At 36.7% G+C, this 19061-nt stretch overlaps 1 protein-coding gene across 1 annotated transcript; it reads left to right on the forward strand.

Annotated features, from left to right (window-relative positions):
• The first annotated feature begins 8318 nt into the window (after window positions 1-8318).
• On the forward strand, window positions 8319-16204 carry LOC145690521 (heat shock protein 70 A1-like). The gene is made up of 2 exons (XM_081765479.1): window positions 8319-8765; window positions 14185-16204. Exons 1-2 carry the CDS (start codon window positions 8589-8591, stop codon window positions 15925-15927), a joined length of 1920 nt encoding a protein of 639 aa, XP_081621605.1. The 5' UTR covers window positions 8319-8588; the 3' UTR covers window positions 15928-16204.
• Window positions 16205-19061: the final 2857 nt, after the last annotated feature.

The following is a 19061-nucleotide window of genomic DNA, read 5'->3' on the forward strand; positions in this document are numbered from 1 at the left end:
CGAGCGCCCATCAGGAGCGGATCCAGGGGGGCGATCGGGGCAATCGCCCCCACAGAAGAGGAAATTTTCTTATTTTATATATAAATATAACCCATTCGAGAGCTCTTAAAAGTAGCTCTAATTAGCAGTATTACGACCTACCGCCCCCCCAGAAGTCCGTCCTGGATCCGCCGCTGGCGCCCATGGAAAGAGGGCGTTCACCACTTGAGGATATCAAAGAAATCTGAAACACGATGTATTCGAAGAAATTATTACACAAGTTACAAATCTCTCGCAGGACTTAACAGTTCGTCTAGTTATAAGGAATTATTTGAGATTGTTATACGACAAGCTTTTATGTATAAGTCAAAACAAGAGGGGAAGGCAAATTAAGCAATTAGTTTACGTTTTAGTAGCTTACAATAGGGGGGAAGGTAGTTTAAAGAGTTTGTTTACCTTTTGGATTGTTTAGAGTGAACTGCATTGTAATTGGTGGGATTCGTTGAGAATAGCCAATCAGATGTAAGGGATCTCAAAAGCTGTCTTTTATCATTAACATTTGTTATTCATTTTATTCACAGTGTCTTAGGAAGTCTAAAAAATATATAGTTGGCGAAACTGTTACACGTTTGTTTTTCAAAATAAAATATATTACTGTGCTTAGTGAGTAATTATATTTGAATCAAATTAAGTACAGAAAACAGTTTTTGAAGAAAGGGGATATTACAACTGGATATTCAATAATTACATAGGAATATGCTTTTCATGGAAATATCCCTGTTGTCTCGTTAAGTTACTTGATATGTTTTATGTCAAATCTAAATCTAAATTAAAATAAGTTTTATTTGCACTCACAATAGAGAAAAAATATATTTGAGGAACAGTATCACTGGCACGTACATATTTCATACCAAGGTTGTTCGGGCGCTAATAACGCCAGAGGCAAACATATTTTACAAGATCGTCTTCCACCATCTCAATGTAAATGAATCTGTCGCTCATAGGACAGACAACAGTTCCTGTCGCTTCTAGGACTAATTCGTAGAATTTATGTTACTTAATTTTATGTTTTCCGTAATACATTTTTTAACTTCATGTAATATTTTCATACTTCGATGTCCAACATAATATCTTGTCATACACTGTAATTGTGCTTATACTGTTTTAATATGTACTTTTTTAATTTTTTTAAAACTTAGAAACTACATTTTTTAAAAATTTTTTGTCAGTACTGCCAACATAATTTCGCATTAGGCAAACTTGAAATGCCTTATTCACCGGCCTAATTATAAGGCCTATTCAATATTCGCCTACATTTTCTTTTATCTGTAAATTCCATTGCCTGAGGTTATTAGGCGAATCTTGAATAGGCGAAAGTTGAAGTCACCACGAGAATTCCGTGATGACATTAGGAATATGTGTAAAGACTGATTAAATACTTGTCAGGCGATTAATTTGCTCTATTTAACCAACCATAACTTTCAGTTTAATTTAGTTTTATGAAATTTTCTAATTTACTTATCAAACCTCAACATTCTTATGATTCTAATATGCTTATTCATATTCTGAATAAAATATAACATAAATATTCATGATTTGTATTTATTATTATTATTATTATTATTATTATTATTATTATTATTATTATTATTATTATTATTATTATTATTATTATTATTATTATACATGTTGTATATGCTACAAAATAAATACATATCGATTTCCGTTACTGCACGCGTCGAAAAGTCGGGAAAAGTAAAAACAGGTGCTTCTACAACAATCTCTGACATTCGCATTATTCCATCAGCGTTGCCAGTACTCGAATTCTAAAATGTAGTGCCTTGGATTAGTCTTCAGACATGCATAACATCAATAACTTTAATGTTGATTTTGAAAAGAAATGAGGCCTAATTATTTAATGGATCGTCTGTTAGCCTTCTTGTATTGTGATCAGAATTATCTATTTTCGAATCCATTGCCCTTTGGTCCTGATAGTTTTCAGTTGTTTTCTAGTTACTCAAGGCGAAATGCCATGGTTGACTGACTTTCCTCTACTTCGATTCCCACTACTATTATTAACCATTATTTTTGTAGGATACTAATGATTCAAGTGTAAAATATATCGTTCTCTGGCTAAATTGCTTTGCATTGCTGAATGGTTAGGATGCGTGTACGTTTGGTGGTTTTATTCCTGATAATGGTACTAGAGATACATAATTTCTGAATGATGAGGCAACTAAGGTGCAACTTAAATTAACGGGTACTGCACTTCTTACATAAAGCCAAATATAACGGCGGTATTAACCATTAGGTAACAAGACATTATCCAACTTAAAATGTCCCTGGACAGCCATAGACCTCCATTGGTTATAATTACAATTGGAGGCACGGTGGCTCAGTGATAGAGCGCTTACCTCTGGTTCATGGGGTAACTGGTTCGATCCCCGGCCAAGTAAGCTTGTGGTGGACAACACCGTGCTCGCGGGTTTTCTCCGGGTACTACCGTTTCCTCCCACTGTCTCATTCCACCAATTCTTTCATCATCATTCACATACTTAATCGTCCTCTCCCTTAGCCTAAAGGGCGTAATTGTGGGACGTTAAACTCAAATATTTCATTTTTAAATAATTACAATTGATTTGAAAATGAAATGAAAAGAAATCTTTAAGTTTTATGTCCCACGGTTAGGCTAAAGGAGACGGTGATGATGAGAAATGAGTGAAATGGTGGAATGAAGAAAGTGGGAGGAAACGGGAGAACACCAAGAAAACCCACGAGCACGGTGTTTGTTCACCACAAAGTTCACACGGCGCAATCTGGGATCGAACCATGGACCCCAAGCACCGGAGGTGAACGCTCTACCACTGAGCCACCGCGCTCCCAACAATTGATTTGAATAACGGCTTGTCTGAAATCTTGTTTTTAATATGAAACGTCCAGTTCCAAACCGTCTCTTGCCTATTTATATAAAAAGTATAGGTCTCTATGTTTTGTAGAACTGGAAACACTTGAGCGTGTTAATGTGAATCACTTAAACACCCTCAAATATATACAGTTCTACAAAACATATCGATCCTACAGTTTTTTCTCAGTTTTCTGAAATTTTCCGTAAATAGACAAGAGACAGTTTGGAACTGGACGACTCATGCATATAGTCTAATAATAAATTTTGGCAGAGGTAATAAAGAGGATTAATTACATAAATATTCAGTATCGTCCGGAATGTCAACCACTAGAATATACTGCTGCCAGCTAACGGCACGGTGTGTATCTTCCACTACTCTTGTTTCAATAGTATGAAACGGCATATGGATAACCACCGTCAAAGTCACCGTTACCCATGATGATGTTAATGGATTGGCTCCATAACGAATTAGGCCGAAATAACCGTTCTACTTGTCTATTGCAAACAACAGAATTCAAATATTCGCTTTCGCTCAAAGGTTATTGTGTGAAGTAACGGGCGGACGTATTAACATTGCATTCTTCGAAGTCCCACTTGCGTGGTACTAACAAATGATAGTCACATAAAACATAGGTATATTGTTCGCTCAGGTGACAGGATAATTCGTACAAATTGCTAATTTAGATTATGAAAATGTTAAGGCATAGGCTACAACATGTGACTCCTAAATTCCCTAGGACTACAATCCACGACGAGTTAGGATTTGACAGTCGGACTTTAATTGGTTGAGTGTGTGGTATCGGTTATCATCATCATTAGTTCTTACTTACTAACTTGCAGTTCGCTACATCTGAGTTCACGTAGATCCTCAATTGCCTCATGATGCTGAATTAACTTCGGAAACTATGTGCTTCTATCCGAATCGATCCGTGATCACTCGCATCAAAGAGACGCCCGCTATCCATTTAGCAACACTGGAAAATAGTGTTTCTTACAAGATGACAAATTTGTCCTCTCCTCTCGGAAACTAAACGTGAATTACTTTTTTTTTTTTTTTAATTTGAGACGAAACGAGAAACGACAATTCTCGTCTCTTTTTTTTCTCGAAATGAGACGACAAGAAGAAATTTCTCGAGTCTCGCTGGCAACAGTAGTTCACTTACGTCTTAGATCTCAAACAGTGCGTTAGTGTTACATGATTCATTATAACCTGATAATTTTAAGTTTAGTTATGTCAACGTCGCCATATCGTATTCTGAAGTTGATGATAATTTTTTTCTAAGTTTATTTGAGGAAAAGCATCACGTACAATTTGCAGTGGGAAGATAACCTATCAATTATGTAAATCATTGTAAACTCTCTCTCTCTCTCTCTCTCTCTCTCTCTCTCTCTCTCTCTCTCTCTCTCTCTCTCTATATATATATATATATATATATATATATATATATATATATATATATATATATATATATATATATATATATATAATGTATATTGTGGAAAGAAAATAAAACAACTAAAGTTAATAATAAAAGCAAGCTAATCAAAATATATAAAATTTAAAATGTACAAAAGTTTAAAGTAATATAAAAAATATAAATTGATGAAGTAACTGTACGAACGTAATGAAAAACATTTATCAATGTTTACAGATACGTAAGTCATTACACAATGTACTCCATTAAAACATGCTGTGGCTATGGTTTAAATATTGTTATATCCCACCCTTTGTGGACTACTCGCGACGCGGAAGGATTCTAATAACTTCTAGATTAAATTAAGCAAAAAAAAAAAAAAAAAAAAATATCAGGTCACAAATTTTGTTTATAAATTTACAAAATGAGACGAGAAGAACATTTCGAGAATCTAGACGGGGAACAAGATACTTGACAGTCATAGGAAATTAGTCAAAACAAAATTTACTGTTGTTTTTGTTGAACAAAACTGTTTTTTGGCACATTGTATAGATAGGCTATTCTTACGGGCCTGGGCCTGGATGGTACATAAAATTGGATTTAAAAAAAAAAAAAAAGCAAAGTCAATTGACACGTGGATTAGTCAAATGTCCACTTGATGCATTTTGTATTCTGTAATTGACCTACATGGTTTACAAATACGAGTACAGTACAGTACAAGTAGATGAAGCGATTGACAGGATTTTTCACATGAACAATCATTTTATATGCATGAAATACAGAATCTCCTTTCCCTTTCCCCGTTAAATCGTTAAGAGTTCTAGTTTTGGGTGTAGATATCTGGAAGGTGTAGATTCTTGTTTGTCTCCGCAGAATTGAGACAAAATTGAAATTATAGCATCGTCATTCAGTTGTCGAGCTATTAGAACTATACTATAACCCACCCACTATACTATCAGGTTTAAAGCCTGATAACCTAGTGTATTTTTAGTGAAGTTATGAAGTAAAGTAAAAGTATGTAAAGGTCGCCCTGTTCCCCTTTCGGGTCAGTTCATAATTGCCCAAGGCATGTATAGGTAAAGACTCTACACTTCCTGGACAGTAGCACTCATACAAATGATGTAGTCAGCACGGCCACGGTCCGACTTGTATACTTCCTCTGGGAGTCCCAGGCAAACCAGGAAATTCAGAGCTGCACTGGGGCCGAAAAAAATTCCATTTTCACCTGGGGTCGAACTCGAGCCTCCCAGTTGGTAAGCGCCTTACCATCTACACTATCGCTGCTCTGAAGTTATGAAATGTAAACGTCAAATAAATGAAAAAAAGTAAATAAAGAAAAAAGAAAAGGAAACAAAAACAGATTGAAAGCTTTCAGAGAGAAATAATGTGCATTTTGAGGTCATTGTGTGATGAAGAAAGCTTATGTGTCAAATTTTCAAGCTGAATATTCGTTTCAGTTTTCAAATTTATGACAATATTGATGCCCTGATTAAAAAAAAAAAAAAAATCATCTAGAAGATATAAGAATCCTTTTGCGTCACGTCAGGTCTGCGAAGGGTGTAATGTAACAAAATTTAAATATATTTATTATTGGAGTGTATTATACATTGACTTGCGTATGTTTAAACGTAGCATAGTCGCTAACGTTCACAACTTTAGAGTGAGCAGCCCCGGGTTCAGTTCTCGGTGGGACACACGGTCTGTCTTTTCAGGTCAGCCATTCTGAGTGAGATCTTTCTTGGACCTTTTTTCATTTGCCACGCAAATTCTGAGATGGTTCTAAAATAAAGGTGTCATCTTTCCTTCCTTTCTTCACCATTTCCTTGGGTATTATGATTGCCGAGAATTGTCATCCCTCGTACGTGACATGCTTAAGAGGTCATAGATATCCTATATCCAAAAATATAATTCGTAATCATAACAACTTAAACATTTATAAATGATCTTCATTATGTCCGTACGATCACTTTATCAATTTATAGTGTATACACTATGAATCATGTAACATGAAAGTAGTGAATCACGTAACATCACGTAAGACTTGGGTGAACTAATGTTGCCCCCGAGACTCGGGACATTTCTCGTCTCGTCTCGAAATTAAGACAAGAATAGTCATAAGAACCCTGAACTCGCGTGCACCCGAGTTGCAAAATGGCCGTTTATGACTGAAAGAGATGTTGCTCCTCAGAAAGAATATCTGTTTCTATTGGAAGAGTTCTGTTTCATCTCCATCTGGCCACAAAAATTCTATCTAGCCTGCTGGATAATCCTAGGCATAATTTACTTATCAATTTTCAGACATTAGATTTCCGAGAAACTGTTTTGACAAATGTCCTGCTTTCGGAGCCATAAATTCAATCTGTGGCGGGTTTACATTGAATGAAGTACTATTAGTTTAAAGCAATAATGGAGAACCTTCTTTTTCTTTTAAAGCTCACACTGACCCTGTCCACTTCTCAAGAAGGCCACATATGACAGTTTGAATATACCTTATTATTGTAGGTTTTTTTTTTTTTTTTAAGGGGCCGCGGTGGCTCAGTGGTAGAGCGTTCACCTCTGGTGCTTGGGGTCCCGGGTTCGATCCCAGCCCCCGCCAAGTGAACTTTGTGATGGACAAACACCGTGTGCGTGGGTTTTCTCGGGGTTCTCCCGTTTCCTCCCACTTTCTTCATTCCACCATTTCATTCATTTCTCATAATCACCGTCTCCTTTAGCCTAACCGGCATAACCGTGGGACGTAAAACTCAAAGATTTCATTTTTTTGTAGTTTTTTTTAAAGCTATTACTTACACAGTTACATTAATAATTTACATGAAAATGTATAACACTTAACATATTAAAAATATAAAGTAACAAGATTTATTATTCTTTTATATTTTCAGAATTATCCCTGATTTTCCTTATATAATTATGTTTCACAACAGGCCTATAAGGATGCACTTTATGACTCTAAGGACCGCAGGTTTAAACTGTAGCTTCTATCTTTACATATTGTTGCTGAAGAGAATCTAGAAATTAAAAATGAGCAATCAACTTTCAATTCTTTCTTTTTTTCTCTATCTTTTTTTAAGAAAATATAATTTAAATTTTAATATTTATCCTATATGATTACCACTTGGATTTCCATTTATAAAAAGTGTCTTTAGCAAACTGATAATTTTTTCATGCTACAAAAAGAAAAAAAGCTAGCTACATTCCAAGCTTTACTGTTTTAATCAAGGAAACACGCACCAACTCAATCAAGATAGAAACTACCAGTAACATTTTGTTAGCTTTATTGGTTTTTAGTGTCCGTTCCTAGTCTAGGCAATATATGAAAGAGAAATCTTAAATTTCAACGTGGATTCTCACTGGCAAGGGCCTTCTTGGTTTATTGCCAGTGAGAACCCACGTTGAAATTTAAGATTTCTCTCACATTAACATACATATACATAATAATCGTAAAAACACACTAATTTTTCTGCGTCCCGTAGTAATTAGTAATAAGAATATGGCTGTTTTAATTATTATTATTTAGCTGGTATATGTTTACATCGAAGAGAATTTGTGTGTGTATGTATAGAGGAAAGATATGATTCTCATGGAGATACTGAGGACGATTACTGGAAGGTCTGTCTACAAGCGAAAATCGGTTTCATTAGGAGGAAAAATTGCTAAATCATAGCTACTCATTAAACGAATGAAAGAGACTCTTGATGTGTCATTGAAATGAAAGATATGAGGTGTTCCGAGTACTAAGGGGGACGCAACATTGGATCAATAAAGGATGCCTGTAGATCATTTACTGTTTCTTTATTATTATAATCATTAGATTTTAACGCTCTTTTGAACTGGAAATACCCCCAAAATTTTGATTACTACTCGCAAAATTATTTATTGCCTGGCAACCATGAATTTCAATCTGCTGCATGCTAACGTCATACCTTGCCACTCCTCCTACTCGCAGCCAATCAGGAAGCAGGTCAGGAAAGTTCTAACTTTGCACAACCAATGAGAACGTTGTTCTTGAAATAACGAGAACAAACAGACGGAGCAGAAAAAGAAAGATGTTTCGAGTAACTTCTGCGTTCGGATAGCTTCTCAACGTTACGAGAACATCAGCTGTTTTATATAAATACGAATCGTGGGCGCAGTAGCGGCAGAATTAACGTTGAAGCGCGAGTGAAGCAAAGCAACAGAAGTACACGCGAGGAAACTCGACTTCTAAGAGACTGTACGAGTGCAATAACAAAGTGAATATTCGTATTTATTCTTGTGTAATTAGTGACTATCAGTGAAATCAGAGAGAGATGGCACCCAAAATGCCAGCGATTGGAATTGACTTGGGAACCACCTACTCCTGTGTGGGAGTGTGGCAGCAGGGCAAAGTAGAAATTATCGCAAATGACCAAGGCAATAGGACGACTCCTAGCTACGTCGCCTTCACAGATACAGAGAGGCTTATCGGAGATGCCGCCAAGAATCAGGTAAGCTACAGTAGCTACTTTATTACTTGTCTATTCTGAATTAAATCAGTGTTTCTCAAACTAATAGTTATCGTTCGTAATACTATTCAACAATTTAAGAGGTAGTATTGCAACTTACTATTGATTTTTTTTTTTTCATTTCATGAATTTTTTTGTCACTTCACCACATCTAATTTTCTTGCTTGGCAAAGTATCACATGAAGTTCGAGAAGCACTGAAATATTGTACAGTAAAAACTGTCTATCACGAAACATGATGCAAATTTGCCATCCCGGCACTTTCTCTTTTCATATAAAGTATTGCGTTTATATAAGTGAAAAAGCTAATTAGATTTGGTACTTTGTAGTAGTTTCTTTTACATTTTGCGTTTCTAGTTTATAATAAAATTTAATTCACATTATTGTTGGATTCTTGCCGTACAGATAATTTCTTTAAAGAGGATGTTCAAGAACTCAAGTTCATATCCTTTAAGGATACATGTAACTTCTAGTGTGGTAAAATGTTTTATTTTTCAATAATATTTCGTAAAAGGGTATCAAAGCTCTGAAATAAAAACCTATTCAATATGCGTCCCGTCAACTTAGAAAGATAAACAACTCATTGTTGTTTGGTAATCTTATTTCATTTCCGCACGTAGTTAGTGCATAAAAGCTTTACGGAGGGCCTATTGAAGCTTTTCATAGTTATAGATTTCGTTCTTACAAACGTTTCCCGATAGGCAGTTTTAACTGTGCTGATGAAAACTGCTCATTGTACTCAGTGGCGTATGCAGAATTTCATTAAGGGCTTCATGCAATCTCATATCCTTTTAGAAAAAAAAATATTTCTATATATTTATCTTAATAGGACCCATAGTAAACAAATGTTTATTTTTCCATAATATCTTGCTCATAGGGAGTTTAAAACCTGAAACCTCCACTTGCATACGCTCCTGATTGTACTATTAATAATTTCGAAGTCAACCAAAAATGCCAATTATGAATATTTTTGATTTGTCACTATTTATTTAAAAGAAACGTGAAGAGCGCATGGCAAGGTTCTAGAACACAGGCCCCCCTTCCCATTCAGCTATAATAAAGACAGGAAAGAACATACCCTGCGGGGCACTAAGCCGCCATCAATCGCTGATGCTCGCTCGGCTGTGGATTAAATATTAAACTTTGGTACAGAAAGGAACCAACCTAGCTACTAATCTATATGGGGGGGGGGGAGCTGTTTTCTAGAACCTTCCCAGAGCGCATAAATAAAAGGTGAAAACAATGATAAAGTGATAGGACAGACGAACAGTGCTTACCCAATTTAAGAATTAAAAAATGGAAATGAAGTGAAATCTTTAATGTCCCACGATGATTAAAGCAGTGAGAAAAAACGAGAGTACCAAGAGAAAACCCACAAACTTACTTGACCGGGAATCAAATCACGGGCCCCACGCACCATAGGTAAGCACTCTACAACTGAGCCACCGTGACCCCCTAAAGGATTCAAGTTTCACTGTGAAATCAAGCTCTACTTTCTTAGTTACCATAGTTGCTCAGCGATCATCTCCGATGCCTTGCGGCAACAGTTCTAATCCAGGCTATGTGAGTTTTCTGAAGAGAAAGGAAGTTTTCTTCTGTTTTCTACTTCACTATTATTACCCAAATAAATGTTCTTTTTTATATCCTCTTCATTCACAAAAATTAACATTTCATATATTGATACATTTGTTTAGAAAATAATATTGGTAATTCAGAGAGTACTAATATAAGCAATAACACAGAGCAGTGGTATTCAACCGGAGGTAAAATAACTTTGGTTCAAGGATAAATTATCAAGTTTCTTGTTACGAAGGCTCGAAACACTTAAGGGGGTAAGGAGGCTCAGTGGTAGGTTGCTCACCTCTGGTGCGAGGACCCCCTGGTTTGATCTCAATCGTATGTGTGTGGTGAAAAACACTTCACCCAGATTCTCATTCCATTAATTCTTTTCATAATCACTCGCTTAAATTAGTCAACCCTCTCTCCTTTAACTTATAGGAAGTAAACGTGGGACGTAAAACTGAAAGATTTCATTTTCATTTTGAAATATCTAAGTCAACCAGTCGAAACGAAGTTTGATTACCACTGTGTAAGAGAAAATTAGAAAATTTTCGATCAGTGTGTGTAGCAAATTTGTAGTAGATAAACACGAAAAATGCAGATCCCTAGTACAGATGGTTTTTAGGATTCCAAAAAAAAATGTTAACTGTTAAATGTTTTGTTTTTGATTATTTTTAAAATTATCTACTTGAAATGGTAATCCGTATTAAAAGAACATGTCGAAATTCCATTTCTTTAACTTGCTGGACCTTATCTTATCACGAGATATTAAACTAAATTCTTAACATTTCATTTATCAATGTTACTAATGTTAAGTTTCATTTATCATTTTACTAAGAAATAAAAATGTGGCATCATATCCAGAAGGCACAAGTTAACTGCAATTAAAAAAAAAAATACCGTGAAAATTACAGTATCTTAGTGGATGCTTTGAGTTTGTAAAAGTTTTGCGTTTAATATACAGGTATCTGAGAAAATCAATTTCTTCAAAAAATTATGAAATACATCGTTGATGTTTTCCGAATAACTTGATATGGTTTTTATTAAACATGTGGATGGCAGAACGTGGAGCCTCGGTGGCCCAGTGGTAGAGTGTTCACCTCTGGTGCCTGATGTCCTTGGTTCGATCCCAGCTCGTGCCAAGTGAACTTTGTGGTGGAAAAACGCCGTATTTGTGGGTTTCCTCGGAGTTCTCCCGTTTCATCTCACTTTCTTCATTCCACCATTTCATTCATTTCTCATCACCGTCTCCTTTAGCCTAGGTGGCATAAGCGTGGGACATAAAACTCGATGATCTCATTTGACTAAAACGTAACTTCAATAACAAGGAGAAAGATAGTATTTGAGAATAGAGGAAAATATCATACCTACTAGCTATTATATTTTTTCAAGTCTTCAAGTAATTTCGTTTCATTAGATTTTTGGCATTATTTTGATTTGTCATATTCTGCAAAACGTTTTGAAAAGTTCTCCGAGTAGAAATTAAGATTCATCACAGATTCTCACAAAATTAACTTCAGAAAGATATTCAAAGCATTAGAGAATTTGCTTAGGATCTTTTAAATAATAATAATGATATAGAGGTAATTTATTTATAGAATGTTCAGAAGGGAATTCTCATAAGGCTTCGGCTCCTGAACTTAAAATGTTTAAGCTTAAGCGACCGAACATGAGTGCTAGTTAGCCTCTTCTAAAAATTAATAATCTTTAAAACGTTGCCGTTTTCATTGCGCATCAATAATCACTTACACTTGAAAATTTTTTTCTTCATTGATCATATGTTGAGATAGGAGGCACAAAATTTCATGATCGTATAGGGCAGGGCACAAAATTTCAGTCAGACGCACTCGCCAATCCAACATTGATGGTCGCCTATATCTCTCACTTACAAATCATATGAGATCCTCCCGGCCTTTAGTTTCACAAAGAAAGACTTCACATTCCTTGTTTTCTCTCACTCAGTGACAATTATTTTCGTGCGAAACAGAAACTGTGCAGCCCTGAGTTAAGGCAGAAACCATGCCTACTGAACACTGGTCGCCAGCTCTAAATTTCTAGTCGCCAATGGCAACCTGGCGATCGGAAATTTTGCGTCCTGGTATAGGGGAAAATTTGATTATTTATAGAAGATAGTGCTTATGGGCAAGAGTCTAATTTCTATCCTACCGCGGTAGAGCTTTCTTCCCTGGTGCGTGAGCTCTTTAGTTCGATTCCAGCTCGTACCAAGTGGACTTTGTAGAGGACAAACACCGTGTGTGGAGGGGTTTCTTGAGGTTCTCTCGTTTTCTCCTACCACCTTCATTCCACAATTTCATTCGTTCTTATCGCCATCGTCTCCTTTGTATTGTTCATCGTAGGATGTAATACTGAAAGATTTAATTTCATTTCCAGTTTCTGCCGAACACAAGCGATCCTTTTGTAGATTTCGTATGCTGATTGAAGATTTACGCCCCTTTTCAGCATCTCGGCTATAAAAGAAAAGACCTGGTTAAGGCGGGGCACAAACCACTACTCTGATTTGTATCCGAGGCATTCCTATCGAGAATTGAACCCGGAATCACGCGGTTTGTCATTTGGCCATGAACGAGCGTAAGGTGTTCGTACAGCCTGCTTTTGGACAATGTCGTAGTTAAACAAATTTCAAAAGTTTAAGACTAAATCATAATTTGGATTATATCTCATTAACTGCACTGCATGCTGTCGTCTTGGTAGTATCAGTGTACACTTCAGTATCAGTTTTATCTTAATAGAAGGCATGGTTTTCGTACAGCAGCAATCAATTTTTTAGGTTTACAAAAAACATGTTCCTCGATTTTCTCGAAAATACACAGGATATACACTTAATCCATACCGCTTTGTTAAGCTTAATGAGTTCTATCGATTTATGTATATCTCATCTTTGGATATTTTTAGTTAAACACAATCCTTTTGCTTGAACTTCACTTACCCACCTGGGCCGCGGTGGCTCCGTGGTAAAGCGTTCATCTCTGGTCCGTGGGGTCTGCAGTTCGATTCCAGCTCCCATCAAGTGAGCATTGTAGCGCACAAATACGTGTGCGTTGGTTTTCTCGGGGTTCTCCCATTTTCTCCCACTATCGTCATTCCACTATTATCATCCATCTCATCACAGTCTTCGTTAACCCCGGTGTATAATCATGGGGCATTAGACTAAGAAAAAAAAATCATTACGCTAGCATTATAACAGTGCTCAAGTAAATTGTATGTATAATCCTAATATAGTCTATCAGTTGTGTCGAGAATGAAATTTGCTACCAATTTGGCGTTTGGATATTGCATGTTGTGTGCATTTCTCGCTCTCCTTGATATGCCGTCAGCCAACGTGCTGATTTCTGTGCGCATAATCTGTAGTTCGACTTCCGGAAGGGCTACCTCGCTCGGATACAAACCTTACGTACTGATTTGCATAGACCGTACTTTTAAGAAGCGGAATGGTGATACAATGATACTGCGTTCACTTCTGATGCGAGTGGTCCCATGTTCAATCCCAGACTGAAGATTTCTCACGTTTGTGGGTCTGTGAGTTTTCTCGGGTTCTCCCGTTTCTTCCCACATTTCTTTCCACCTGTTCTTTCATAATAATTTTATGAGTGGAATGGAATTTTGAGTGCATGATTCTCTTCAAAATATTCTTTCCGTTTGGAACAAAACCGAATCCTGTTTTAAATTTCTGAAACGAGATTAGCAATTAACATACCCATGTTCAGAAATGAATACTTAGATTTTTTTTCTTTTTTAATTTATATAATTAATATTAATAAACTTTTGATACACAGCTTCAAAACATGAATACTTACCTATTCTGTTTCCTCTTATTCTTTCAGGTGGCCATGAACCCAAAGAACACTGTATTCGATGCCAAGAGGTTAATTGGGCGACGCTATGACGATCCAAAGATCCAACAGGACATCAAACACTGGCCATTCACTGTTGTCAATGAGTGCGGAAAGCCAAAGATCCAGGTGGAGTTCAAGGGAGAAATGAAGAGGTTCAATCCCGAAGAAATCAGCTCCATGGTCCTTACAAAGATGAAAGAAACAGCAGAGGCGTATCTGGGTGGAAGAGTTACAGACGCAGTCATCACTGTCCCTGCCTACTTCAACGACTCCCAGCGACAAGCTACTAAAGACGCCGGAACAATTGCAGGACTCAACGTTCTTCGAATCATCAATGAACCCACAGCAGCCGCCCTGGCCTATGGTCTGGACAAGAACCTGAAAGGGGAGAGGAATGTATTGATCTTCGACTTGGGAGGAGGAACATTCGATGTTTCCATTCTGACCATCGACGAAGGATCTCTGTTTGAAGTGAGAGCTACAGCAGGTGATACTCATCTTGGAGGCGAGGACTTCGATAATCGAATGGTGAATCACTTCGTGGAAGAATTTAAGAGGAAATACAAGAAGGACATTCGAAGTAACCCCAGAGCTCTTCGAAGACTTCGCACAGCATGTGAAAGAGCCAAGCGTACTTTATCAAGCAGCACAGAAGCCAGTATTGAAATCGACGCTTTATATGAAGGAATCGACTTCTACACGAAGATCTCCAGAGCAAGATTCGAAGAACTGTGTATGGACCTGTTCCGTTCTACTTTGGAACCAGTAGAGAAGGCTCTTAATGATGCTAAAATGGACAAATCTTCGATCCACGACGTTGTTCTTGTAGGAGGCTCTACTCGCATTCCAAAGATTCAAAATATGTTGCAGAACTACTTCTGTGGGAAGTCATTGAACATGTCCATCAATCCTGATGAAGCAGTGGCGTATGGAGCAGCCGTTCAAGCAGCCATCTTGAGTGGAGACCAAAGCAGCCAGATTCAAGATGTGTTACTGGTGGATGTAGCTCCCCTGTCTCTCGGCATAGAAACCGCTGGAGGAGTGATGACGAAGATCATCGAGAGAAACAGCAGAATTCCATGCAAGCAGACCCAAACATTCACCACGTATTCAGACAACCAGCCAGCTGTTACTATCCAAGTATACGAGGGAGAACGTGCGATGACCCGAGACAACAACCTTCTAGGGAAGTTTGATCTGACAGGCATTCCACCGGCTCCTCGAGGAGTTCCAAAGATTGATGTAACATTCGACATAGATGCGAATGGAATTCTAAATGTGTCAGCGAAGGATACGAGCACAGGGAAGGAGAAGAACATCGTGATTAAGAATGATAAGGGTCGTTTGTCGAAAGAAGAGATTGACAGAATGTTATCAGAGGCAGAGAAATACCGGGAGGAAGACGAGAAGCAAAGAGAGAGGGTAGCCGCTAGGAATCAATTGGAGAGCTACGTTTTCAGCGTAAAACAAGCAGCAGATGAAGCTGGAACGAAACTCAGTGAAGCGGACAAGAACACACTTCGTTCGAAATGCGACGAAGTTCTTCGATGGTTGGATAACAACACATTGGCCGAGAAGGACGAGTACGAAGATCGGTTGAAAGAATTGCAAAGAGTATGTAGTCCTCTAATGATGAAGCTTCACCAGGGAGGTCAACAGAGTGGTAGCTGTGGACAACAAGCTGGTGGCCCACAATTTCATCAAGGACCAACTGTGGAAGAGGTGGATTAAAGTGTGATTGAGAGGAAAAAAACTGCGTATATATATGTGTGTGTGTAATGTGTATATGTGGAAACTATAATGAGAGAAAGTTTAAAGTGATTTCGAATTGTGTTAGTGTGATACAATTTATTTTGAACTAAAGAAATATTATTTTTCAAAGTTCCTGTGGTGCAATGAAAAAGTGATCTACTCAAAAGAGAATAAAGAGAAGGTGCAGTTTCGTTACTGTTATTTCATTTGTTACTTTTGTATTACTTTCTATATTCCAATAAATATTTAATTTTTATCTTTGTGTTTTATTTATTTTTTTAAAAGTTTTGTTACATTAAAGTGGTGTATTTTTTTGTGTGTGTGGTTGTTAATTTTTATGGAGTATAACGTTCCTTTTCAGTAGGATGCCTATATGGGATCTGTATTTATACCTTAAATAGGAATTAGCACATGTTCCATAATAGGGAATCTAATCCGGGCCTCTTGCAATAAAGATAAGAATGTAACTATTCAACCACAATTGAGTTCTGTTATGTTTATGCATACTTTTGAAACGTAAATAATAGTTTCGAAGTTTTCTTTCCGTTAGAAACTATAATATCTTGTTATTTATTTATTTATTATATTGTAACCAAGTTTAAAAATTTGGTAAATGTTCACAATTGTGTCCAAAGGTAAAATGATTTGGAGAATACCTATATATATATATATATATATATATATATATATATATATATATATATATATATATATTTTAAGTTTGTCTACAACATTTTTACAGGGTGTAATCTACTTTTAACCACTGCTTCACAATGACATGCAAGAATGCACAACGTATCTTCAGTAATGTTCATATCATTTCGTAACAAATTAACCAATCTTAACTCTTGATTTAGCGTCCTTTTTAGCTCCGAGGCTATATGAGACTTGGGCCTATAGTTTAAGATAGAATCCCGAACCGTCCCAAGGCGTTGAAAGTTGAAAGCTAGCTTGGAATCCAACCCGGGACCTCACGAATAAATGGTGCAAGCTAGCCACTTAACCAGCGGGGAGGCTAACTGAATTTTGTTTCTTTCGACCTAGAAAGGATATTATACTATATATAGCTCCGGAAACTGAATTCCCATTAGCTTTGACTTGTGTTTAATATAAAAATGGTATAGGATTTTGCCAGCATCATCTGTGAAACAGGTATAGGGGAGAGTAGTACACAGTAAGACAAAATTTCTTTTTTGACGTGTATTTACTATTATGCCTGTGGTTCAGTTCTAGTCACAAGAAGTGGGACTGCATTTTAGAGACTGTCCGAAAAATGACTCTAGATCCTTATGAATTCTGTTTAGATCGGGCTCTTTTTCCCCAGCATGTTTGCCATAGTCTGGGCTAGAAATTGAACGATAATTTTGCAGTATGTGTATGATAATTTCGTTGTAAACAAACAAAAGAGCTACAATACAGAAAAGTAAGATAATTTTAATCGGCAAATGTGATACACTATATTTTTAATCTAGAACGATTAAATAAGTGATGGGGGTAGGGAAAATATCGTGACTACAGACAGACTACAATGATTAACTAATAGCTTTACAAGATTTACGAATTATTTCACTCCCAATTAGTGTGTCCGAAAAACATGCCTTTTGTCCAGTTGCCTTCTTTGTGGCCAAAACTAAGTAATAATTTATGAAAACTCATTGAAGACAGCAGGGTAAAAGCAAGAATAATTGAAAACGTAGTTTTCTGGTATAATATGCGACACCCGACCCCTTTTTTGTATAGGAGGTTGAGAAGGAACTATATTTCAGGAAACGAAGTAAAATCACATTTACTTGCAATGTCAGTATTACAACCTAGCACAAAATAAACCAAAACCTTCTTGATTTTGGTGCGCATAAGACTAGTTACTTTGCTTCCTTTTTAAAGCTGGGCTCTTAAAAATATTTTTGTGTAGCTCTGTAATTAATATTCAAAATAAACATACAAATACGATAAGAAGAATCCTTAAAATTATGAATCTTTACAAAACATATAAGGCCTTATGCAGAGTCGTTTTGACGTAGGATTAGCGTCATACCAAAAGGTCTGACTAGTGCAGGAAGCAGGTTAGTCGAACTCTTTAGTATGGCACTAATCACGCGTCAGAACGTCTCTGCATAAGGCTCATAATGAATTGTTTATTATTTCTCTGGTGCATGACGTCATTGGACTTCGTGGTCGACAAACACCATCAGCGTGGATGTTCTCGGAGTTTCCTACCAGTTCCTTCATTCTACCATTATCTTCCATGTCAATATCACAGTCTTCTTTGGCCTTGGTGCATAAGCGTGGAACGTTAAACTGAACAAAAATGTTCTATTTTTGAATTAAACTCCCTCCCCCGTCCAAAGAAAAGCTACTTTTAAGTTAAATTTCATGGCAATTCTACCTTTTGCCTGGAAGAGAAATTGAAATACAGTGAAACCTCTGAATAACGGACACCAACGGGACATGAATTTTTGTCCGTTACAGAGAGGTTACAGGAATTTAATTTCTCACAATGGTAATTGTATGTAGTAACATACAGTAAATACACTATGTATGAGCGTAAATACGTAAAATTCAATATGAAAATACTCTATTTAGTACGTATTTAAATTATTGGGAGGGATGAAGGAGAAATTCATTTCTGTTAAATAATACTACTGCTGAGGGATGTGTTAATATATTCGTATACTGCAAAAGGTAATACGTGTATGGTAATTTTCTTAAGTACATATCATTACCCTGTAAAAATATCCATTTATTCACTTGTTATCAATGAAATTGTCGAAAAGATGCAAGACCGAGAGGAAAAAGGACTAAATTTGTTAGGGCAGAGAAGATCTTTCGCATACAAGTCTTGGCCATACGACTGCATGAGTGTTATTGCTTATTGAAGGTTTTCTAGGATTTCCACCAGAAAGCAGCCTATTGCGGGCAGAAAAAAGAGGAATTTTAAGTTCAGCTTGAAACTATTCTGTTTGATGGTTCACCAGGTCTAGACTCATGATAGATACACTTGCGAAGAAAATACTTTTTGTCTATTGTAAGATATTACATAAGCGAGAATAATTCCTGTCCGTTATGAAGAGGTTATTGAAACATTTGGGGGGAAAATGGACTGTCCGCGTCCG

The sequence above is a fragment of the Thermobia domestica genome, chromosome 7 (genome assembly GCF_964235325.1).
Source record: "Thermobia domestica chromosome 7, izTheDome1.hap1.1, whole genome shotgun sequence".
Classification (NCBI taxonomy): Eukaryota; Metazoa; Arthropoda; class Insecta; order Zygentoma; family Lepismatidae; genus Thermobia; species Thermobia domestica.

Bases quoted from the DNA above. Each gene is read 5' to 3' on its own strand.
- LOC145690521 (XM_081765479.1), top strand. From the start codon at position 8,589: ATGGCACCCAAAATGCCAGCGATTGGAATTGACTTGGGAACCACCTAC. The intron at 8,766-14,184 runs GTAAGCTACAGT...TTATTCTTTCAG, and splicing joins GAGATGCCGCCAAGAATCAG to GTGGCCATGAACCCAAAGAA.